The sequence below is a fragment of the Dendropsophus ebraccatus genome, chromosome 8 (genome assembly GCF_027789765.1).
Source record: "Dendropsophus ebraccatus isolate aDenEbr1 chromosome 8, aDenEbr1.pat, whole genome shotgun sequence".
Lineage (NCBI taxonomy): Eukaryota > Metazoa > Chordata > Amphibia > Anura > Hylidae > Dendropsophus > Dendropsophus ebraccatus.
In genome coordinates, this window is record NC_091461.1 from 8,960,182 (window position 1) to 8,987,081 (window position 26,900).

A 26,900-nucleotide genomic window follows, 5' to 3' on the forward strand; every position below is an offset into this window, starting at 1 on the left:
ATAGATAGATAGATAGATAGATAGATAGATAGATAGATACATAGGAGATAGATAGATAGATAGATAGATAGATAGATAGATAGATAGATGAATAGATAGATAGATAGATAGATAGATAGATAGATAGGGAAATAGATAGATAGATAGATAGATAGATAGATAGGAGATAGATAGATAGATAGATAGATAGGGAAATAGATAGATAGGAGATAGATAGATAGATAGATAGATAGATAGATAGATAGATAGATAGATTTAGTATAATATAGATATATCTTTGGCCCCTCATATACAGGACAGTGTGAGGTTGTGAATCCTCCCAGGAGACACAATAGGTTGGACGTGTCCTGTACACGGACGCTGGGCCGCAGTCACCAGTCTCACACACAGACCCTCCAATTTGTTGTCTCTTTTACTTTGAACCAGAGTATGACTCTTTGTTGGGGTTGGGGGCAGCACCCCCCCCCTTCCCCCCAGAACCCTCCATGACACGTCTGCATTACCACCACTGCTGCCTGCACTTTCCTCCCTCACTCAGCAACTGAAAGTGCACGGCCATAGAGAAAGCAAAAGTAGTCGCTGTGATCGGCCAGGCGGAAAGCAGAACAAAAAGTAAGCACACCAATGGCCACTCCAGAAGGAAGAGGGACATAGCACAGAGTATACAGGGGGCACAGTGGGTATGGAGGTGCAGCACAGGATGTACAGGAGTAACACAGGGGGCGGAGGGGGCACAGGGGGTATAGAGTTGCAGTACTGGATATACAGGGGTAACACAAGGAAGGAAGGGGCATCAGGGAGTATAGAAGTGCAGTACAGGATATACAAAGGGGGCAGAAGGGGCATCAGGGGGTATACAGGTGTATGATACAATATACAGGGTGAGGAAGAGGGGTAGAAGGGTATCACAGGTTATACAAGGGGCATCATAGAGGACGAGACAGAAGGTCTAGAGGTGTATGATAGAATTTACATGGGGGCAGTGAAGAGGCATCACAGGATAGACCAAGGGCATCAGAGGATATAGAGGGGGCATCAGGGGGTATCAGAGGGTATAGAGGGGGCATCAGGGGGTATAAAGGGGGTATCAGAGGGTATAGAGGGGGCATGAGGGGGGTATAGAGAGGGCATCAGAGGGTATAGAGGGGGCATCATCAGAGGGTATAGAAGGGGCATCAGGGGGTATACAGGGGGCATAAGAGGGTATAGAGAGGGCATCAGAGGGTATAGAGGGGCATCAGGGGGTATACAGGGGGCATCAGAGGGTATAGAGAGGGCATCAGAGGGTATAGAAGGGGCATCAGGGGGTATACAGGGGGCATCAGAGGGTATAGAGAGGGTATCAGAGGGTATAGAGGGGCATCAGGGGGTATAGAGGGGGTGTCAGAGGGTATAGAGGGGGCATCAGGGGGTATAGAGGGGCATAAGGGGGTATAGAGGGGGCATCAGGGGGCATCAGGGGGTATACAGGGGGCATCAGAGGGTATAGAGGGGGCATCAGGGGGTATAGAGGGGCATAAGGGGGTATAGAGGGGGCATCAGGGGGTATACAGGGGGCATCGTAGGTTGTAGAGGAAAACCAAAGAATATAGAGAAGATTATAGACGTGACACAACAGAAAAATCACAGACTATAAGAGTCACTATACAGTATACAAGGGGCAGATAATAATACAGAAGGGGCATCACAGAGCATGGTGGGGGCATCCTGGGGGCATCAGAGAGGATAGAAGAAACAACACAGAGACTATAAGGGGATCACAGTGTATAAAAGAAGGGTCAGAAGAGAGGATATAGGTCCCCCAGAGTATACAAGGTCTCTATATAACATCAAGCTGAATAATAAAGAATAAATGGTCCATCATAGAGAATATCATGTATATAGAGGATATATATACTATACAGAACACCATGTAATAGAATAGAAGGTTATATATACTGTATACCATGTAATAGAATAGAAGAGTATATATACTGTACACCATGTAATAGAATAGAAGGTTATATATACTGTATACCATGTAATAGAATAGGTTATATATACTGTATACCATGTAATAGAATAGAAGAGTATATATACTGTATACCATGTAATAGAATAGAAGGGTATATATATTGTACACCATGTAATAGAATAGAAGGTTATATATATTGTATACCATGTAATAGAATAGAAGAGTATATATACTGTACACCATGTAATAGAATAGAAGGGTATATATATTGTATACCATGTAATAGAATAGAAGGTTATATATACTGTACACCATGTAATAGAATAGGTTATATATACTGTATACCATGTAATAGAATAGAAGAGTATATATACTGTATACCATGTAATAGAATAGGTTATATATACTGTATACCATGTAATAGAATAGGTTATATATACTGTATACCATGTAATAGAATAGAAGGTTATATATATACTGTATACCATGTAATAGAATAGAAGGTTATATATATACTGTATACCATGTAATAGAATAGAAGAGTATATATACTGTATACCATGTAATAGAATAGAAGAGTATATATACTGTACACCATGTAATAGAATAGAAGGGTATATATACTGTATACTATGTAATACAATAGAAGAGTATATATACTGTACACCATGTAATAGAATAGAAGGGTATATATACTGTATACCATGTAATAGAATAGAAGGGTATATATACTGTATACCACGTAATAGAATAGGTAATATATACTGTATACCATGTAATAGAATAGGTTATATATACTGTATACCATGTAATAGAATAGAAGGGTATATATACTGTATACTATGTAATACAATAGAAGAGTATATATACTGTACACCATGTAATAGAATAGAAGGGTATATATACTGTATACCATGTAATAGAATAGAAGGGTATATATACTGTATACCACGTAATAGAATAGGTAATATATACTGTATACCATGTAATAGAATAGAAGGGTATATACACCATATAATATAGGGGTCAGGATAGAGAATATACTATAGTATAGAGGATATATATACTGTATATTATGTAATAGAATATTATATATACTCTACACCATATAATATAGTAACTATAGAGGATATATATACACCGTACACCATGTAATAGAAGGTTATAGAGAATATAATGTAGTATAGAGGATGTATATACTGTATACCATGTAATAGAATAGGTTATATATACTGTATACCATGTAATAGAATAGAAGGTTATATATACTGTATACCATGTAATAGAATAGGTTATATATATACTGTATACCATGTAATAGAATAGAAGGTTATAGAGAATATAATGTAGTATAGAGGATGTATATACTGTATACCATGTAATAGAATAGGTTATATATACTGTATACCATGTAATAGGTTATATATACTGTATACCATGTAATAGGTTATATATACTGTATACCATGTAATAGAATAGAAGGTTATAGAGAATATAATGTAGAGGACAGGAGGTTATACACAGGTAATATATTGGATACATCAGCTGCAGTATATAAAGCAGAGGATAGATATATATATATCAGTGAGTATCACCGTATATAATGTATAAGGCTCATCAGTGACAATGTAGAGTTCACTACAGAGAGCAGAGGGAGATGCCGCTGCGGTACCGCACACACACACTGTATGCGGTCGGGAGGAGGGGCACACACACACACACCGGAGGGGGCGCCACTTACCGTGCGGGCGGTGGGGGACAGGGAGCCGTTGGGCAGGTAGGGGCTGCTCAGGTCCGGGATCATGATGAAGGGGTACCCGGGGTAGGCCGGGCTCTTGAACAGTCCTCCTCCGCCCCCGTCCTGCCGCTTCCCGGCTACAACAAGACGGACAAAAAGTTGTATCAACTCCGGAAAACAAAGAGTTCTGCTACCCCCCCCCCCCCCGGCACCCCCGCCACCGACCCCCCCCCCCCCCCCCCGGCACCCCCCGGCACCCCCGCCACCGACCCCCCGCACCCCCCGGCACCCACCTTCCTCCAGGCTGTCCCGGCTCTTGTCCCGGAAGCTCTCGGGTCTGGGTGCAGGCCGCCGCTCCGCCTGATACCGGGGAGAGAACGGAGATTATCATCATCATACAGAGTATATATCATCATCATCATCATCATACAGAGTATATATCATCATCATACAGAGTATATATCATCATCATCATCATACAGAGTATATATCATCATCATCATCATCATACAGAGTATATATCATCATCATCATACAGAGTATATATCATCATCATCATCATACAGAGTATATATCATCATCATACAGAGTATATATCATCATCATCATCATACAGAGTATATATCATCATCATACAGAGTATATATCATCATACAGAGTACATATCATCATCATCATCATCATACAAAGTATATATCATCATCATCATCATCATACAGAGTATATATCATCATCATCATACAGAGTATATATCATCATCATGCAGAGTATATATCATCATTATCATACAGAGTATATATCATCATCATCATCATCATACAGAGTATATATAATCATACAGAGTATATACCATCATCATACAGAGTATATATAATCATACAGAGTACATACCATCATCATCATCATCATACAGAGTATATATAATCATACAGAGTATATATAATCATACAGAGTATATACCATCATCATACAAAGTATATATAATCATAGAGTACATACCATCATCATCATACAGAGTATATACCATCATCATCATACAGAGTGTATATATAATGATACAGAGTATATACCATCATTATCATACAGAGTGTATATATAATCATACAGAGTATATACCATCATCATACAGAGTGTATATATAATCATACAGAGTATATACCATCATCATACAGAGTATATATAATCATACAGAGTATATATCATCATCATCATCATACAGAGTATATATAATCATCATCATACAGAGTATATATCATCATACAGAGTATATACCATCAACATTCAGAGTATATATCATCATCATCATCATACAGAGTATATACCATCATACAGAGTATATATCATCATCATCATACAGAGTATATACCATTACTATCATCACACAGGATATATATAATAACCATTAGCCTGGAGCAGATGTGTATACAGGATAATGCAGCATGTCACACATATAGGCCATACACACACACACACACATATATATATATATATATATAGAGCACACGTGTATCCAGTATAATAGACAGAACACACTCATGCATAGAAAACTAATAGGAAGAGCACACAGATGTACAACACACACAGGTAACATATTACACAAGTATAGAGAGTCCCAGGAGATACAGCAGCACTGAGACATTATATACTGCATGGTATATTACACTGAGATATAGATATATACACTGTGGTATAATACCTTATACTATGGTTATATACAGTAATGTAGACTGTAAGGTTAGATATTACAGTTGTATATACTATATACTGCATTATATATACTATAAGACTAGACACGATGGGGTTTAAACTATAAGAAGAAACTGATATTATATACTATAATGCTATATACTATGGGGTCTATACTGTGATATTATATACTATAATGCTATATACTATGGGGTCTATACTGTGATATTATATACTATAATGCTATATACTATGGGGTCCATACTGTGATATTATATACTATAATGCTATATACTATGGGGTCCATACTGTGATATTATATACTATAATGCTATATACTATGGGGTCTATACTGTGATATTATATACTATAATGCTATATACTATGGGGTCTATACTGTGATATTATATACTATAATGCTATATACTATGGGGTCTATACTGTGATATTATATACTATAATGCTATATACTATGGGGTCTATACTGTGATATTATATACTATAATGCTATATACTATGGGGTCTATACTGTGATATTATATACTATAATGCTATATACTATGGGGTCTATACTGTGATATTATATACTATAATGCTATATACTATGGGGTCTGTACTGTAATACAAACTGTGATATTACATACAGTAATGTTATACACCACAGGTATACATACTGTAGTGGTATATACTATATTACTATACACCCCTGGTATACACACTGTAATGGTCAATACTATATTACTATACACCCCAGGTGTACACACTGTAATGGTATATACTATATTATTATACTGTAATGGTATATACTATATTACTATACACCCCAGGTGTACACACTGTAATGGTATATACTATATTATTATACACTGTAATAATATTTACACTGACGTTCTCCACTCTAATGTGATGTAATATAATACACAGGGAGGATTATAGCCGGTGTATATACTATAAGGAGCCGGTGTATATAGCAGCAGGGTGATCGCTCTCCTCCTTATAGGAAGAGACATTAGTGCAGCCATAAAAACATTTACACCTGGGCGACAATTCTATCGTGTGCTGCGACAAGTGCCATACAGGACAGGCAGGGAGAGTGACAGTATATAGATAAATGTAACTAGCCTTATCAATATACTAGATCAGTGTATATATATTATATCATTATTGGATTAGTTATATCTGGGGGGGGGGTCAACTTTCTATTCATTGGATGTGTATGGCCAAATATACGGTGAGAAGTATTATAGTATATGGAGGCACAACACAGGGGCAGGCAGTATATAGATATAATACATGTACACACAGTATATAGATATAATAAATATACACACAGTATATAGACACAACAAACGTACATACAGTATACAGACACTATAAAAGTACACACAGTATATAGACACTATAAATGTACACACAGTATATAGACACTATAAATGTACACACAGTATATAGACACTATAAATGTACACACAGTATATAGACACTATAAATGTACACACAGTATATAGACACTATAAAAGTACACACAGTATATAGACACTATAAATGTACACACAGTATATAGACACTATAAATGTACACACAGTATATAGACACAAGAAGCACAGACACCACATATACAGTATATAATATCTACAGAAATCCCACATAACATATATATATATACTCTGTATACAGCGCCATCGACTGTGAGAAACTTGTTGTTGTTATGATTTTGATGTTTACTATTAGTATGAATATTATTATTATTATTATTAGTTGTTGTAGTAATAATAATAATAGTAATAATAATAATAATAATAATAATAATAGACACTGTCTCCATTCTGCGAGGTGGTCGGGGGTCTCCACACATGTAGTAGTCGCCCCTTTAAAGTTGTGACAGATATCACAAGGACAAGTGTAGTCATCATTTCAGACCCACTACCCCCAACTTCCCCCCCCCCCCGAGTTTTCTGCACTTTGCTCCCCACTTTTCCCCTGTCCTTGCCCCCTCTCCCCCACTCCCCTGCCCCCGGCACCCTCACCTCGGAGTCGGACGAGCTGTTCTGATGGGTCTCGGTCTCGTTGACGAGCGATGATTTGACGTCCGCCAGATCTCTCTCGGCCGAGGAGTTGTCGGAGATCTTCTCCTCCTGTTCCCCTTCGTCTTTGAAGGAGATCATCTCATCGTTGGCCCCCAGATCGTCCCCTCCTCCGCCGTTCAGCTGCGGCATGATTCCCGCTCTGAGGGCAGCAGCGACAACGAGAAGAAGGCGAAGAGGCTGCGGCGGGGAGAGCGGACTCTGCGCCCCCCAAAAAACTTTCTGCTGCTTGTGCTCTCTCCTCCTCCTCCTCCTCCTCCTCCCGGTCCCGGTGTCTCCGGCCGCACAGTCCGCACTGCCGCCGCCGCTGCTGCTGCAGGGAGGGGGAGGATTCGGGGCTGAGGAGGCGGGGGGCCCCGGGGTGCTCGGCTGGGTCCCTGGCTGCTCGGTGGAGGGGGTGGGGGTGTCGCGGCTCCGGAGTCCTCTGCCCCCCTCCCCCTTCTTCTTTCCACAAATAAAAGAATCGGCAAAGAAGCAGAAGAAGCGAGAAGCTGAGCGGCCGAGTCCGGAGAGATCCCCCCAAAAGCGGCGGGGCAGCCCCCCGAGCCGGCGGCGAGGTGCACGGAGCCGGGATACAGCAGCCGCCCGGATTCACTCAGTGGAAGTTACGACTGGAAGGAATCCAGTTCAAAGGCGGCTGTGATTGACAGCTGGAGAGAGGAGAGGAGGGAGGGAGGGGGGAGCGGGAGCTGCAGGAGGGGGGGCTCACCACAGGAGGAGGAGGAGGGGGGCACCCGGTGCGGGACAGGGGGGGCTGCTCACACACACGGGGGGGGGGGGGCACTAAACTTTCATTAGATGGGGGGGCCCGGGGGGCGGGGACGCCTCTGCCGCTTCATAAATGTCCCCAAACAAGTGAGAGAAGAAGAAGAAGAAGTAGTAGTAGTAGTAGTGCCCAAGTGTGTGTGTGCCCATGTGCAAGAGGGGAGCCGGGGCGAGGGGGCACCGGGGGAGCCGAGCCGACACTAATGCAGAGTACACAAAGAAGAAGAAGAAGAAGAAGAAGAAGAAGATTCACTTTACTAAAGTGCTGAAGTCGGAAGAGGAGGGCAGGAGGCAGGCACAGGGAAGTGTGTGCGGCTGTGGGCTGGAGCCTGGAAGCAGGAAGACTGACAGCAACTGGCAGTCACAGCAAGGCTGACACATGTGCACACTCACCCGGACAGGGACACACTCACCCGGACAGGGACACACTCACCCGGACAGGGACACACTCACCCGGACAGGGACACACTCAGGGACACATGTGCACACTCACCCGGACAGGGACACACTCAGGGATACATGTGCACACTCACCGGGACAGGGACACACTCACCCAGACAGGGACACACTCAGGGATACATGTGCACACTCACCCAGACAGGGACACACTCAGGGATACATGTGCACACTCACCCGGACAGGGACACACTCACCCGGACACGGACACACTCACCCGAACAGGGACACACTCAGGGATACATGTGCACACTCACCCAGACAGGGACACACTCACCCAGACAGCGACACACTCACCCAGACAGGGACACACTCAGGGACACATGTGTACACTCACCCAGACAGGGACACACTCAGGGATACATGTGCACACTCACCCGGACAGCGACACACTCAGGGACACATGTGCACACTCACCCGGACAGGGACACACTCACCCAGACAGGGACACACTCAGGGACACATGTGCACACTCACCCGGACAGGGACACACTCAGGGATACATGTCCACACTCACCGGGACAGGGACACACTCACCCGGACACGGACACACTCACCCGAACAGGGACACACTCAGGGATACATGTGCACACTCACCCAGACAGGGACACACTCACCCAGACAGCGACACACTCACCCAGACAGGGACACACTCAGGGATACATGTGCACACTCACGCGGACAGCGACACACTCACCCGGACAGGGACACACTCAAGGATACATGTGCACACTCACCCGGACAGGGACACACTCAGGGATACATGTCCACACTCACCGGGACAGGGACACACTCAGGGATACATGTGCACACTCACCCAGAGAGGGACACACTCACCCAGACAGGGACACACTCAGGGATACATGTGCACACTCACCCAGACAGGGACACACTCACCCGGACAGGGACACCCTCAGGGATACATGTGCACACTCACCCGGACAGGGACACACTCACCCGGACAGGGACACCCTCAGGGATACATGTGCACACTCACCCGGACAGGGACACACTCACCCAGACAGGGACACACTCAGGGATACATGTGCACACTCACCAAGACATAAACACACTCAGGGATACATGTACACACTCAAAAAGACATGAACACACTTGGGGACACAAGTGCACACTCACCAACACATAAACACAGCTACACATGAAAGGAACAAGATGCACAAGTGCACACTCCTCAACACATGTACGCACACAGAGACACAAGTGCATACACTCAGGAACACCTGCACACTAACCAAGACATGTAGGCACTTAACAACACATGTATACACCAAGACATGTGCATACTCAGGGGTACATGTGCGCACTCACCAAGACATGCACACTCACCAAGACATGGACACACTCAGTGACATACACACACTCACTAAGACATGTACACACTAAGGGACATGTGTGCACACTCACCAAAACATGTACACACTTAGTGACGTGCACACTCACCAAGGCATGTACAAACTCAGGGACATATAAACACTCACCAAAACATGTGCACACTCAATGACACAGGTGCACACTTAACAGGAAACATTTAACAATTTGTACAAATTCAGGCTGTGTCCTCTTTTGGTCACTTTATAGTCATCTTATTGGGCGGCCATCATTTTGGTGCCAAAATACGGCTGTATTATGCAAAAATATGGCCGTGTTTTGGTGCCAAAATGATGGCCGCCCAATAGTCGTAAAATGGCGAAAAAAAGATGTTGTGGGAACATAGCCTCAAAGACACATGCACAACCAACATGTATGCAAACACATTACTAACACATGTACACACTGAGATATAAGCGTTCAATGACACAAGTATCCACTAAATTACATAACACACTGAGTGCTACATGTACTAACAGTAACATTTGTAAATTCAAGGTACCACACATGCACTTGTACACTAGAGGTGCACACTGAGTTACACATGCACCAACACGTGAACTGATTCACCAGTGCATGTTCACACTCACAGACAAGTGCACAAATCGTCTTGTTTAAACACTGGCATTGACACATGAGCAAACTAACTACATGCTCACTGACATATGTTCTCTACTCCTTGACATATAAGCTTTCACAGATACATGTACAGACTTGTGACATAAGCACTCAACCACTCACATCCATATTTACACACTCACTAATACTTATAGTTACTGACATACACGTTCATCAACACACATAGGTTTATAGACGTGTTTACACTCATCAATACACAAGCATTCTTACAAATATACTGATGTATTGAATCATACATACACTCACAAGCTATGTACACACTCACTGACTTCTATACCATGTAGTAACACATGTATAGACCCACTAATATGTGTATATGCCACATGCAGAAACACCCACAAGTATACAATGACACATATTCACACTATATTTATACTTTACAATATACTCACTGGCACATGTATTCTCTCACTAATGTACACAGTAATTGACTCATGTACTCATCACCGAATATATGCCCTCACAAGCCTGCACACGTATTGGCACAGGTGCACACTCACTGAACTGTTTACACAGCAAATGACACATACACACTGACAAGTGTGTAGAATCAGTGACACATATACTCTCTCACTAGCACATACGCTGAGACAAATAACAATACGGATGTAAACTTGCCAGTGTGTGCACATTCACTGGCACGTGTGCACCTAACAACACCAGTATACACCCTCAAAACCAAGTGTACATTTATCATATACATGTGAAGATATATCCACTCCCTGACAGATATAAGCATACATAGGTCTGTACAGAAGTCAACACACTTATGATTAAAGAATTTCGGACACACTCATGTACACTATTACACCTTCAATGACACACTCACAGATGTGCACAAGCAGTCTCATGTATGTTATGGCTCTTATATACCTATGCTTGATTTTGGCTATATACACTTGTATCCATATAACCAGTTTTTTTACACACTTCTGTATGCACAGAGAACAAATATTTACATCCCCACCAAGCCACACTGCATGCATATATATATATACAGTGCACACATATGTGTATATTCTCACATACTGATACTGGTCCCTATTCTGAAACACACTTATACACACTTAGGCTATGTTTAACAATGTCTTTTAATGGCCGTTATTTTAGAATAGCAGCCTGTTATTGACCGTACTTGGACTGCAAATATTATTGAAATAACAGGCCTTGGGTCATTATTTAGGAATTTCTGGTGAAATTCTTTCTAATTTTCCATTTTTCTCTCTATATTATAAAATAATCCTGATATATTGCTGTTTTCATTCTTACCATTGGGGCTAATAATACTAAGATGAGGCTTCCTGTTGTGTCTGTGGTGATAAGAGGAGGCTGCTGTAAAGTGATCTGAACAACATTGCAGTGTTATGTGACACCAGTAGATAGAGGAGACAATAGCAGCTCCCTGTGGAATGATCTATTCACAGGTCACAAAGCGCTCAGTAATGTCTCACATTTATCTCAAGGGCACAGACTCTGTCTATTGTCATCTATGTTCATGAGGCTTGCTGTAAAGCAGGTCAGTAAATGCTGTAAAGATCAGCCCAGGCAATATGGCCACCCCCATAACAATGTACAAATAGTGAAATAAAAAAAAGAAAAGAACAAGTTAGTATTTTACTCTAATCAGTAATAGAGAACGTAGGTGACACCTTCCCTCTAAGGCCTATACTGGTTCTTGCACAAACACTGACATAAGAACAGAAGGCCTTGCACTGATCACACATAGTATTTCCGTCATTCTTTTTTCATCCAAAACCAGGAGTGGGATGAAAACATGGAAACTGCAGATCTTTCCATTATAACTTTGCCCGGTCAGATCCGCGCCTGATTTTGGTTGGAAAAAAACCTGATGTAAATATTAGGTGTCCAGTGTGCAAGCTGCAGCTGTCAGGAATAGTGTGCATATGCGAGTGGATGGGTGTGCAAAGGCCTGTGACTATATGCATGTATCTTTACATGTATGAAGGGGCCTTCTCTTGTGTGTCACTATATGCAAAAAGCTCTATATTGGAGTACAGCTATGCTCCCACTTATCGGGCAAACGCGGCCGTCTCGTTAAATAGACGGCTTCCCCGATATTTTCCCGAAGTGGGAACTTAGCCACAGAGGTTCTTGGATATACTGACACGCAAACAGAGGCCCCTATATATATATATATATATATATATATATATATATATATATATACTCACACTACCATTCAAAAGTTTGGGGTCACCCAAACAATTTTGTGTTTTCCAGTCACACTTCTTCACCACCATACGTTGTGAAATGAATAGAAAATAGAGACAAGACATTGACAAGGGTAGAAATACTGATTTGTATGTGAAATAACATTGTTCTTCCATCACACTTTGCTTCCGTCCCAGAATCCTCCTTTTGCAGCAATTCCAGCATTGCGCACCTTTGGCATTCTAGCTGTTAATCTGTTGGGGTAAGCTGGAGAAATTGCCCCCCACGCTTCTAGAAGCAGCTCCCACAAGTTGGATTGGTTGGATGGGCACTTCTGGCGTACCATACGGTCCAGCTGCTCCCACAACAGCTCCATGGGGTGGTGATCTGGTGACTGCGCTGGCCACTCCATTCCCTATGATAGAATACCAGCTGCTGCTTCTGCTGGAAATAGTTCTTGCACAATTTGGAGGTGTTTAGGGTCATTGTCCTGTTGTAGGATGAAATTGGCTCCAACCAAGCGCTGCCCACTGGGTATGGCATGGCGGTGCAGAGTGATAGCCTTCCTTATTCACAATCCCTTTTACCCTGTACAAATCTCCCACCTTACCAGCACCAACCCCAGACCATCACATGACCTCCACCATGTATAACAGATGGCGTCAGGCATTCTTCCAGCATCTTCTCATTTCTTCTGCGTCTCACAAACGTTCTTCTTTGTCATCCAAACACCTCAAACTTGGATTCATCCGTCCACAACACTTTTTTCCAGTCTTCCTCTGTCCAATGTCTGTGTTCTTTTGCCCATCTTAATCTTTTTCTTTTATTGGCCAGTCTCAGATATGGCTTTTTCTTTGCCACTCTGCCCTGAAGCCCAAAATCCCGCAGCCGCCTCTTCACTGTAGATGCTGACACTGGTGTTTTGCGGGTACTATTTAATGAAGATGCCAGTTGGGGACCTGTGAGGCGTCTGTTTCTCCAACTAGAGACTCTAATGTGCTTATCTTCTTGCTTAGTTGTGCAACGCGGCCTCCTACTTCTTTTTCTACTCTGGTTAGAGCCTGTTTGTGCTGTCCTCTGAAGGGAGTAGTACACACCGTTGTAGGAAATCTTCACTTTCTTAGCAATTTCTCGCATGGAATAGCCTTCATTTCTAAGAACAAGAATAGACTGTCGAGTTTCAGATGAAAATTCTCTTTTTCTGGTCATGTTGAGCGTTTAATTGACCCCACAAATGTGATGCTCCAGAAACACAATCTGCTCAAAGGTAGGTCAGTTTTGTAGCTTCTGTAACGAGCTAGACTGTTCTCAGATGTGTGAACATGATTGCACAAGGGTTTTCTAATCATCAATTAGCCTTCTGAGCCAATGAGCAAACACATTGTACCATTAGAACACTGGAGTGATAGTTGCTGGAAATGGGCCTCTATACACCTATGTAGATATTGCACCAATAACCAGACATTTGCAGCTAGAATAGTCATTTACCACATTAGCAATGTATAGAGTGTATTTGTTTAAAGTTAGGACTAGTTTAAAGTTATCTTCATTGAAAAGTACAGTGTTTTTCCTTCAAAAATAAGGACATTTCAATGTGACCCCAAACTTTTGAACGGTAGTGTATATATATATATATATATATATATATATATATATATATATATATACATAGACACATGCATGTGCACTCAGAGGCCTTTGCACACCCATGCACTCGCATGTGCACACTATTCCGGACAGCTGCAGCTTGCACACTGGACACCTTGCCCATAGGTTGTGTCCATTATCTGAAGGAGTCCTTGCAACTTCTGGAGAACAATGCTGCCCTCTTGGCTGAGCGAGTGTGATGCGCGGCCGGGGTTGGGGGGCAGAGGCATCCGGCTCCCGCGAGCTCTTGTCCCTGGCTGTTCTGGGATCTAGTGTTGACGCATAGAAACTTTTTTCCCCCGCTTTGTATCTGCAACATAAAAAGGAAGGGCCTTGGGATAGTAAAGTGTGGCTAAAACAAAGCTCCCGCTGCCGCTGAAGATGCACTTGAACTTGCACGGTTTCTCCGGAACAGAATAGCACCTGATTTACACAACATTCTCACAAATACCTGTCACACTCAAAGCGAGGAAGGCAAATGTATGGCGCTGAAGAGCCGATTGTATTCATATGTATATTTCATGGGCTCAACCTTGTGCGGTATGTAGAGAATATCTATTAGCTCAGCTCCGCCACAGGCGCTTTCTATAGGGGCCCTTACCTTGACCTAAAGGCGTCCTCTTCAAAGAGACGGGCGGTCGCCTTACTAGACACGGACAGATATATGTATACGTATCCTGAGCAGAATCTTAAGGAGGAACACAATGCGACAAGGCCAAAGGCTCCTGTTATCTGTTACAAGGTGGGGGAGACGGAATTTCCTCTAACACCGCGGACTGTAATCTATATAATCCGGGCAGGAATTTCTGTAATATCCCCCTCTATTACACAGCGAGGGGTGAAATATTCATTAAAGGGGTTGTTCACCAAAATTTGCAACTAGTGCCACAGATTTGTTATTAACATCTATCAAAAAATCTCCAGTCTTCCACTACTTATCATCTGCTGTATGTCCTGCAGGAAGTGGTGTATTTGCTCCAGTCTGATACAGTGCTCTCTGCTGCCACCTCTGTCCATGTCAGGAACTGTCCAGAGCAGCAGAAAAATAACCATAGAAAACCTCTCCTACTCTGGACAGTTCCTGACATGGACACAGGTGGCAGCAGAGAGCACTGTGTCAGACTGGAGTAAATACACCACTTCCTGCAGGACATACAGCAGCTTATAAGTACTGAAAGATTGTTGATTTTTTAATAGAAGTAAATTACAAATCTCTGGCACTTTCTGGCCCCGATTTGTTTGATATAGGCTTTACACCACCCCAGCAGCCGCCTGGCATTGCGCACTATGGCCAGGAGTTACTATTCCTCTTACATGATTTGCACCACATTTAAAAGGTTACTCTGGTGGAAAAAATAATTTTAAGTCCCCTCGTGTCTAAAAAATCTCCAGTCTTCCAGTACTTATCAGCTGCTGGATGTGCTGCAAGAAGTGGTGTATTCTCTCCAGTCTGACACAGTGCTCTCTGCTGCCACCTCTGTCCATGTCAGGAACTGTCCAGAGCAGCAGCAAATCCCCATAGAAAATCCTGCTCTAGAGAGTTCCTGACATGGACAGAGGTGGCAGGAGGTGTGAGATAAACCGGACGCACTCTCTGGCGTATGCGCGGGACGTTACATGATAAGGTGCAAATAATTAAATTGTGAAAGAAAAAAAAATGGAAAAGCTTTACATGGCTCCAGCTGCCGCCTGGCATTGTGCACACAGATCTGGAGCTGCAGGATTTACACACCTGGATGGTTGGATGGTGGAGAAGAGGAATTTCACAGTGTGAACAATACTTTTTTTTTTTACTTCCGCTATTTCCATTACAAGTCGTGATTTTTTTTTTAGTCACGGGATATCAGGAATGATTTTGGTGGGAAAAACATCAGAAAAAACAGCAATAGGCATGTAGACATGGTGTTTTTTCTAGCATTTTTTTCTCCTTCTAAATGTCTATGGGAGGAAAAAAACGTGCAAATTTAATATAAACACCAATCGCTCAGCCTGCTTTGATTTTGCAAAAAAGAGCAGAAAAAAACGAAATTCCTTAAAAAAAAAAAAAATCATGCGGATATTAAACTTCATATTTCCTTATTAACATTGTTTTTGAGCCAAAAAGAAAGCATGCGCCGATTTTGCCAGCAGCCTGTTCACACACAGTAAAATAACAGCTAAATACGACTGTAACTTTCAATGAAAATAAAACGGCAGTTTTCTTGCTGAAGCAGCAAATAACTTCCTAATGTTCATACTTGGACATTTGTAATGAATTATTCTTATTATTCGATATGGTGTTTGCACTCCCAGACAGTTTCCCATTGACGTCAATGGAATGCATAATTATACTGAAAATACGGACGTATTTTTTGCCTTTATGGTGTGTGAACATAACCTAAAGCTATGATTCTAAAATTTTAAAAAAATTCCCCAAGTTGTTGCTGCAAAATTGTAGCTGCTTTCCAGCGGCCTCCTGGCATTGTGCGCACAGTGCTCCCAACCTAAATGATTGGAATAAAGGAATGTTACTGTGTGAATAACATTAGAGATCGGGGCACGTCCCCAAAGATCGTGAAATCCCTTCCTCATTGTAATCTATTACAATCCAGCGTATCAGATACAAAGTGGCCATTTGTTACGGAGCATCGGTAAAAAAAATAAATAAATAATAAAACCGCGTGAAGAAAAAAAAATCAAAAAGAATTTAGAATTAGTATTCAGTAACGCGGAATGAATGGATGCGCGCACGTTCCAGAGACGCCCTGATAGTCGCCTCGCTCATTAACATACTATTTATCTGTTTCCAAGCAGATAGATCAATGATTCCTATCGACAATGTGCCCTTGAATAGAGAACCTTAGGGTACCGGGCGCTCGGGAGAGCCGGCTGCGTCATGGGAGGGGGGAGGGACGGACGGAAGGGGTTAACCTCCGTTTACCACTAAATAATGACGTCGGCTCTGTTAAAATATTGAAGTTTGGCATAAACCGGTCGCAGTCACATTCGCTATTATTGGGGGGGATACCTCTCCGCCAAGGCTCGCGCCAAACTTATCGCGCCAATTTGCATACGAAAGGCGAGGAGGTAGACAAATATAAATTTAAAACAAAATCACTGTAAATGAAAACGTACAGCTTCAATATTAATCAGCCGAGCAGAAATCGTGTGAAAGGGAGCATGAAAAGCCGTAAAATAGATGTGCGCGTTTAATCAGACAGCGCTGCGCCGGCCACAAAGAAGCCGGCTAATTAATCTCAGCAGGTCGGCGCTAACCTTCAGACTTCATCAATAAATAAGACGCCCAACAATGTCTAGCAGGACGGCCGCCGCCGCACACACCCGGATTAGGGCTCCGGCTACTGTTGGGGGACAACCGGAAAAATTATTATTTGCATGTGGCATGGGTAATTAGCGGCAACATTGTTACTTATTATCATGGGGGGGGGGGGGGGGGGGTGACGGTCGTCAGTCTGCTGCCAGTGATTATCTATGAAGCTGCCGTCACAATAGGATGAAGTCTGTTGACTAATGATACAATGTTGCAAATTGTTCTATTTGTTTATTTATTTATTTTAATTTTTTTTTTTTTTTAATTTGAACCAGTGCAATGAATGGTCCCGGCTCTACAGCAAGACTACAACTCCCAGCATGCCCTGAGAGCCTCTACATCAGGGATGGGGAACCTTCCGCTCTCCTACTGTTGCAAAACTACAATTCCCATCATGCCTGGACAGCCGAAGGCTGTCCAGGCATGATGGGAGTTGTAGTTTTGCAACAGATGGAGGGAAGAAGGATCCCTATCCCTGCTCTACATCAGTATTAGCTATCCTGCAGTTCTCCAGCTGTTACAAAACTACAACTCCCAGCATGCCCTGACAGCCTGCCTGATTCCTTACATCAATGTTCTCTATCCTGTGGCTCCCCAGCCGCTGTAAAACTACAACTCCCAGCATGCCCTGACAGCCAAAGGTTGAGGAACAATGATATAGAAGACTGAACAGGCTGTCAGAGCATGATGGGAGTTGTAGTTTTACAGCGGCTGGAGAGCCATAGGATAGGGAATAATGCTGTAGGGGCAGGCAGGCTGTCAGGGCATGCTGGGAGTTGTAGTCTTGCCGATAAAATTTTTAAAACATGTAAAAGTTGTTAACACGTCGCAGATCTGGTGCAGCTACTTTCTGGATGTTGGCAAAAAAAACATTAAAAAAATTAAATAAAGTTTTCACATGATGAGGCAAAAAAATATCACAACGCAACAAACTGGTGATCTGTTCCCTTTATATATTCTACACCTAGAAAGTGAATGGAGATGATCCCCATCAGCACAACCCCCAGCAACAGAGAAAGACCTTTACCTGTAACCTAGCCCACCTGGAATGAGGGAGGAGCTACAAAAGGGGAGGAGCTTGGACATAATTCTTAAAAAAAAATAATAAATAACAGCACCACATGCAAAAAAAAATCAAGGACGACTTTGCTTATGGAAGATTAGTCCTGCTCTCAGCTGTATCCAGTGTAGACAATGCTCTGTGAGCTCCAGACTGATACATTGTACATAGCTGGTCCTGCTCTCAGCTGTATTCAGTGTAGACAATGCTCTGTGAGCTCCAGACTGATACATTGTACATAGCTAGTCCTGCTCTCAGCTGTATCCAGTGTAGACAATGCTCTGTGAGCTCCAGACTGATACATTGTACATAGCTTGTCCTGCTCTCAGCTCTATCCAGTGTAGACAATGCTCTGTGAGCTCCAGACTGATACATTGTACATAGCTAGTCCTGCTCTCAGCTGTATCCAGTGTAGACAATGCTCTGTGAGCTCCAGACTGATACATTGTAGACAATGCTCTGTGAGCTCTACAGCCCGGACCCCAGACTGATACATTATACATAGCTAGTCCTGCTCTCAGCTGTATCCAGTGTAGACAATGCTCTGTGAGCTCCAGACTAATACATTGTAGACAATGCTCTGTAAGCTCTACAGCCCGGACCCCAGACTGATACATTATACATAGCTAGTCCTGCTCTCAGCTAAGAAGTGATACAATTAGACAGGTTTTTTATCACTTCCCTGACCGGCCATGGTGGCTGTATACACAGAGAATAGAGGCAGAAGCAGACAGCGCCATACACTGTATAGTGGCCATGCTGGGATACTGCAGTTCAGATTATACTAAACAGCATGAGAGCTGAGCTGCAGTACCCAGCACGGCCAGTACACAATAAATGGCGCTGTCTGCCTCCAGCTCCAGCCACTATAGCACCCCCATATTCATTACTTATCATACAAATAGGCCACCAATAAAATATGAAAACCCCTGTAATGAGTTTTTCTTTTTGCAGAATTGTCCTTTAAAGGATCTAAAAGCATTAAAGTGAATCCACCTTATAACTTTCCTTTTCTTTCCGTATTCTTCACATATTAATACAGACTGTATGGGGTCAGAGATCAGTTTTTCTAATACAGAGATATAGAGCCGGGTGCCCCTGAGCTCCCCCTAGTGGTTGCTTCAGGGAGACAGAATTTTATCATTTATCTTCATGCGGATGATTTCATATAAAGGTAAATCCAGAAATTAATCAAATAGCCGCACCTGACCCTGGATTTCGTACAGCTGGGAGTTTGTTACAATGTATACAGTTTACACCATCCCCTATGATCTCTTGTGTTACAATGTATCAGTGCAGGTGACATATATCAGTCTGGGGATTTACTAATGGTTCTTATATTCACAAACAATTATTTTTTCTTTTTCATCTAATAGAAATTATGTCCCCATGACAACTCTTCCTGCCTCTGTGTTCTGCGTTATCATAGAGTGGACATTATAACATATAAATACAGTTATCTAGTATGAGACATAACAGCCCTATGAAACCTCTGAGCTGAACACTGGAAGTGTTGTCATAGGGTCGGACACAGCTGTATATGAATGCGCACAATGGATATGAATGTGTCCCATCCAGCCGCAGATCCTGCTGATCAGGATGCTGCTAGAACCTGCAGCAATATCCTCCCAGCACTGCAGGAGTTAATGGGACTTTTATGAATAATTCTTTTTCAAGGGCCCAGACTTGATCTCTGTTCTCTGGTGACAGGACGGAAATCTCCCACAATGCACTGCTGTAGAAAAGAATCTAATAAGGAAACATGGGGTCACTGGGGCCGAACCCTGCAGGGATGGGTGAGGAAGCTGCGGATGGTGCCCAGGGGACAAGCTGGGGAGGGGGGCACCGTGACAGCAGAGCGCCCCCTCTGGGCACCGTGACAGCAGAGCGCCCCCTCTGGGCACCGTGACAGCAGAGCGCCCCCTCTGGGCACCATGACAACGGAGCGCCCCCTCTGGGCACAGTGACAGCGGAGCACCCCCTCTGGGCACCATGATAGCAGAGCGCCCCCTCTGGGCACCGTGATAGCAGAGCGCCCCCTCTGGGCACCGTGACAGCAGAGCGCCCCCTCTGGGCACCGTGATAGCAGAGCGCCCCCTCTGGGCACCGTGACAGCGGAGCGCCCCCTCTGGGCACCGTGACAGCGGAGCGCCCCCTCTGGGCACCGTGATAGCGGAGCGCCCCCTCTGGGCACCGTGACAGCGGAGCGCCCCCTCTGGGCACCGTGACAGCGGAGCGCCCCCTCTGGGCACCGTGACAGCGGAGCGTCCCCTCTGGGCACCGTGACAGCGGAGCGCCCCCTCTGGGCACCGTGACAGCGGAGCGCCCCCTCTGGGCACCGTGACAGCGGAGCGCCCCCACTGGGCACCGTGACAGCGGAGCGCCCCCTCTGGGCACCGTGACAGCGGAGCGCCCCCTCTGGGCACAGTGACAGCGGAGTGCCCCCTCTGGGCACCGTGACAGCGGAGCGCCCCCCCCTCTGGGCACCGTGACAGCGGAGCGCCCCCCCTCTGGGCACCGTGACAGCGGAGCGCCCCCTCTGGGCACCGTGACAGCGGAGCGCCCCCTCTGGGCACCGTGACAGCGGAGCGCCCCCCCTCTGGGCGCCGTGACAGCAGAGCGCCCCCTCTGGGCACCGTGACAGCGGAGCGCCCCCACTGGGCACCACATCACTACTCCTGCTAAAACTGCCCCTAAAAAGCAGCACAGAGCATTTCAGAAGAGGTGGAAGGCAGAGACCTGTCTACTCTGGGGGAGATCACAGGGTGTAATATAGTGAAAGGGACTTGGCTCCACAGCAGCACAAAGTATTTCAGGAGCGAAATGTGCTGATTTTGAGGTCACAGGCTGAGGGGTATATAATGGATGGAGCATGGTACCAGCAGCACAGAGGATTTCAGAAGAGGAAGGTGTTGATCTATTGTGAGGTCATAGATAGTAACATAAACGCAGGATCCTCAGCAGCACAGAGGATTTCAGGAGAGGAAAGTGTTGATCTATTGTGAGGTCATAGATAGATATTAACATAGTAAAAGAAGCAGGATCCCCAGCAGCACAGAGGATTTCTGGAAAGGAAGATGCGGATCTAAAGCAAGGTCATAGACTGAGAGTAACAAAGTAAAAGTTGCACAGAGTATTTCAGGAGAGGACTGTGCTGATATAGTTGGAGGCCATGGACTGACAGTAACATATTGAGAAGAGTGGAATCCCCAGCAGCACAGAGTGTTTCAGCAGAGGACTGTACTGATCTCATAGGGGCAGTTGTGTTACAAGTAACCATCAGCTTCTTGTGTCTGTGCCCAGCAGCACAGAGTGTTTCAGCAGAATAGTGTGCTGGTCTCACAGGCAGTTGTGTCCATATCCAGCAGCACAGAGTGTTTCAGCCCAGCAGCAGACTGTTTCAGCCCAGCAGCACAGAGTGTTTCAGCCCAGCAGCACAGAGGGTTTCAGCCCAGCAGCAGAGTGTTTCAGCCCAGCAGCACAGAGTGTTTCAGCCCAGCAGCACAGAGGGTTTCAGCCCAGCAGGGTCCTGGTCTCTGCAGAGTAACAAGTGTGAATCCACCAGCTGAGGAATAATCTGCGCCTATAGGAGTTATGTGAACAATGCCAGAGACTCCGCTGTTATGTGATAGCGAGGAAGCCGCCTATTTTAAGGCTTAGAGAGGCGCAGGCGGCCAAACACTTGGTGACGTTATTATTATAGTGGTGCAGGCCCAGACCACTGCTGGAGGATGGGGGGGGGGGGGCATGTTTCTGGCTGGGAAAAGAACATGTGACTTCACACTGAGACCTTTTTTTATGAACAGATACTTTATTTTTAGGTGGAGTCAATGACCTAATGTCCAGCGGAGCGGTATTTATAGTATTTATAGGTGCTCGTTTTCCAGAAGTGACTGTAAATTAGATATAATCTGGAGTCACTGTGTACATACATTACATTACTGATCCTGTACTGATCCTGAGTTCCATCCTGTATTATACTCCAGAGCTGCACTCACTATTCTGCTGGTGGGGTCACTGTGTACATACATTACATTACTGATCCTGAGTTACATCATGTATTATACCCCAGAGCTGCACTCACTATTCTGCTGGTGGGGTCACTGTGTACATTACATTACTGATCCTGTACTGATCCTGAGTTCCATCCTGTATTTCTTTTATTAAAATTTTAAACATAACAATAAATAAATACAGAAATAACACACCATATACCATATCTGACCAGAACAAGACAATAAATAGAAAAATGAAACCATAACATAAACCACCGGTTCATCCCCGCACTCATTCCTCCACACAGACAACCCATATACCTATATACACCCATATACCTATATACAATATATACACCTATATACCTATATACAATATATATACAATATAAACTATTTAGCTAAACATATTAATAAACTATATACACTACTATATACAAACCTATATACACTACTATATACTATACACCTATATACACTATTATATACAATACACCACTATATACTATACACCTATATAAATAACTAAATGTGAACTCCCTGGCCCAGTTGCATTGTGCACAACCTAATACCACAGAAACAATTCTATACAAACCAACACCAACTAAACAAGACATCATTACACAAATAAACTACAACTAAACAAGACACAATACAAAAATAATAACCTACAACTAAACAATACATATAATATTTTTTAATAATTTTTTTTTTTTTTCCCATCCTGTATTATACTCCAGAGCTGCACTCACTATTCTGCTGGTGGGGTCACTGTGTACATACATTACATTACTGATCCTGAGCTACATCCTGTATTTCTTTTATTAAATTTTAAACATAACAATCAATACAGAAATAACACACCATATCTGACCAGAACTAAACAGTAAACAGAAAAATGACAAAAACAGAATGAAACCATAACATAAAGCACCGGTCCATCCCCACACTCATTCTTCCACATAAACAACCCGTATACCTATATACAATATGTACACAATATAAACTATTTAGCTAAACATATTAATAAACTATATACACTACTATATACAAACCTATATATACACTACTATATACTATACACCTATAAACACACCTATATACACTACTATATACAATACACCACTATATACTATGCACCTATATAAATAACAAAATGTGAACCCCCTGGCCCAGTTGCATTGTGCACAACCTAATACCACAGACACAATTCTATACAAACCAACACCAACTAAACAAGACGTCATTACACAAATAAACTAAAACTAAACAAGACATCATTACACAAATAAACAAGACACAATACAAAATAATAACCTACAACTAAACTATACATATAATATTTTTTTAATAATTTTTTTTTTTTTTTTTTTTTTTTTTTTTGGGCCCTGAGCTGGTCCCGCATCCCATGCCCCCAGTACATGATCACGGACGTCCATGAACCAGCCCAGGATTTTATATATATATATAAAAGTCCCAACAAAGTCCCACAGAAGCCCCCTCCCCCCTTTTACCCACCACCCAACCTATCACTAAACCCCAAGCCCAGGTGCAAACACAACACATAAAATATATACAGTATATACAATTTATACAAACATACAAAGACAATCACAATACACAAACTTTTGAAAAAACAAAAACAAAAAAAAAAACAATGGGTGCCGCCATCATGGGTGTTTGAGTTAGACGGCTTTCTTTTTCCCACTATCCTTTGTAACCTGCCCTCCACCTTCCTCATCTGATGATGGTTTACCCCTCTTTAGTGAAACAGATGTATCCATGTCCCCTTTATTTACATTTTCCTCGTCCCCCGACTCTGGGCAGATCCTCCCCCCAAAGGAAATACGTTCCCCAGGGAGAGAGGATTCGACGTCCCCTGCAGGCCCCTCCGTCATTGCACCAACCGTAACCTCACCCTGCGCCTCCTGCACCTCTGAGGAGGAAATATCTTGGAGGGTTTGGAACCGGTTTGAGAGACCAATCAGAGGGAGGATGGTTGTACCTTCCTTTGGCATCTGGGGGGTGGGAGAAGATCTTACATCTCCCCTTTTCTTATTCTTTTTAGTACCCCGCTTGTGCTCCACCCATCTCCCACTATCCTCATCCGCGCTCTCACCATGGGAGGACAGTGGAGAGATGGCACCTTCTTCTTTCCGAATCCTCCAGATCTCCTCATCCAGATCACTGTCCCTCAGAGCCTCAGCAGTAAGATTGGCCTCGGGGATGAGGTCAGAGGTCACCACAGTTGCGCGAGGCTCCTGAGACTCCCCCATCTCCCTCTCCCCTTGGCGCTTATCCCGACGCCTCAGTTGGGCTGGCGTCTTTTGCTTACTTTTCTTCCCTGGCTCTTTTACTCCTTCACCTCCGTCAGCTGCCCCCCCAGTAGATTCCTCCTCACGACCTTTCTCCACCGGGGTGACAACTGCGTTGGCAAAGGATTGAGGGCAGCGACTGAATGGGTGACCTAAGTCACCACACAGGTGACACCTAATCTCCGCACAGGATGCAGCGTGATGACCTATTTCCCCACACAACGAGCACTTCAATACCGTGCACCTAGCACTGAAATGTGTGGGGTCACCGCACCTGTGACAGAGCTTAGGCTGACCCTGGTAGAAGACCTGGATTCGATCCCTTCCTAGGAAGGTGGCAGATGGTATGTGGGTAACGGTGTTTCCTGAATATCTAAGTTTGACCATAAAGGTCCAAGCCCCTGACCAGATGCCATATTCGTCCCTGTTCTTTTTTGGGACTTCCACCACCTCTCCATACCGGCCAAGCCACGTCATGATGTCAATACAAGAGAGTGATTCGTTACGGGTTAAAACGGTCACTCTCTTGACGTTATTTTGGCGAGACACCGCCTGAATGGCAAAGTCTCGCCAGCCAGGCTCATCCTTTACCAGCTCATAGTTCGACCAAAAAAGCTCAAGCCCCTCCGGCCGAACAAAGCTGATATCGAATTCAGGGGTACCAAAGGGATGTATCAAGGCAAAGATGTCGGCTGCCTTGAAGCTCATCCTCAGCAGGAGCTCAACAACTTTAGATCTTGGGGGACATGTATCACTGCCTCTCCACCTCAGACGGACCACATTCCTTCGGACACCACCCGGCCCGGCTGTTGGGAGAGACCACACAGTTTCCCTACCCCTTTCCTCTCGGAAGGCTGCAAGGCCATGCCTTTCTATCAAGAAAGACAGATCAACCTCCCTACCCTCTACATTGATTGTTCTCTCCCCTCTCTTTAAGGCCTGCAGGACACGTCGATGCAAGTCACCATCCCCAGGGCCCGAGGACGAGGAAGGCCCCCCACTTCCCCCAGCGGCAACATTTGCATAGCTGCGTACCGCCGCTGCAGCCGCTGGGGGTGCAACTGGACCAGGCCCTATGCTCCCACCATTAACCTGTGCCCCTTCACCACCCTCCTCCACATAATCCATACCCACACCAATACCACATGTCACACTGCCCCGACCACCCTCCAAAGCCCCAGACAGATTCCTCCCCACATTCACTCCTCCCTTCCCCCCAACATTAATTCCCCCATTCACACTGGGTGGACCGGTGTGTTCTGGGACAGAAACAGATTTTGTACCATCAGCGTCATTGGGTACCAGGACCGGAGACACCTCCACAGGACAGGCCACTGGTCCCTTAAGAAAGGACCGAACAACCTGCCTGGACTGTTTAGAGGCAGCCCCTGCCCTATTTCTGCTGGTACCCTCTGCCTCATCAGTACTAGACTCCTCCGCACGATCTGGTCCAGCAACTCCAATACAAAACAATGGCTTTAGTCCAGTCTTTCTTTTGGGAGGGGAAGGCATCTTAGCTCCGGCAGCATCCTGACGACGACACAAAGGAACAGTAGTGCCAGCGCCAAGAGCCACCGGAGCTCCCGCAACTGACACCGGCACACAGCCGCCTTTAACGTTACTGCCCACCGCTGGGCCACCTCTCCTGCCACTGCCCGCCGCTGGGCCAATATCACTGTCCGACCTTACG

At 44.3% G+C, this 26,900-nt stretch overlaps 1 protein-coding gene across 10 annotated transcripts in view; it reads right to left on the reverse strand.

The window, feature by feature from the left end:
- Window positions 1–8,481, reverse strand: part of TCF7L2 (transcription factor 7 like 2) — a 178,960-nt gene extending 170,479 nt beyond the window's left edge. For 6 of the 10 annotated variants that reach the window (XM_069979778.1, XM_069979776.1, XM_069979774.1 and 3 more), the window contains exons 1-3: window positions 7,406–8,479; window positions 3,986–4,052; window positions 3,696–3,829 (exon numbers count right to left, since the gene is read on the reverse strand). In XM_069979778.1, coding sequence (XP_069835879.1) covers window positions 3,696–3,829; window positions 3,986–4,052; window positions 7,406–7,594 — 390 coding nt within the window. In that variant the 5' untranslated portion in view covers window positions 7,595–8,479. Of the gene's footprint in view, window positions 1–3,695; window positions 3,830–3,985; window positions 4,053–7,405 lie in introns of all 10 variants that reach the window. The other 4 variants (XM_069979773.1, XM_069979770.1, XM_069979769.1 and 1 more) reach the window with 2 other exon arrangements.
- Between the last annotated feature and the right edge of the window lie 18,419 nt (window positions 8,482–26,900).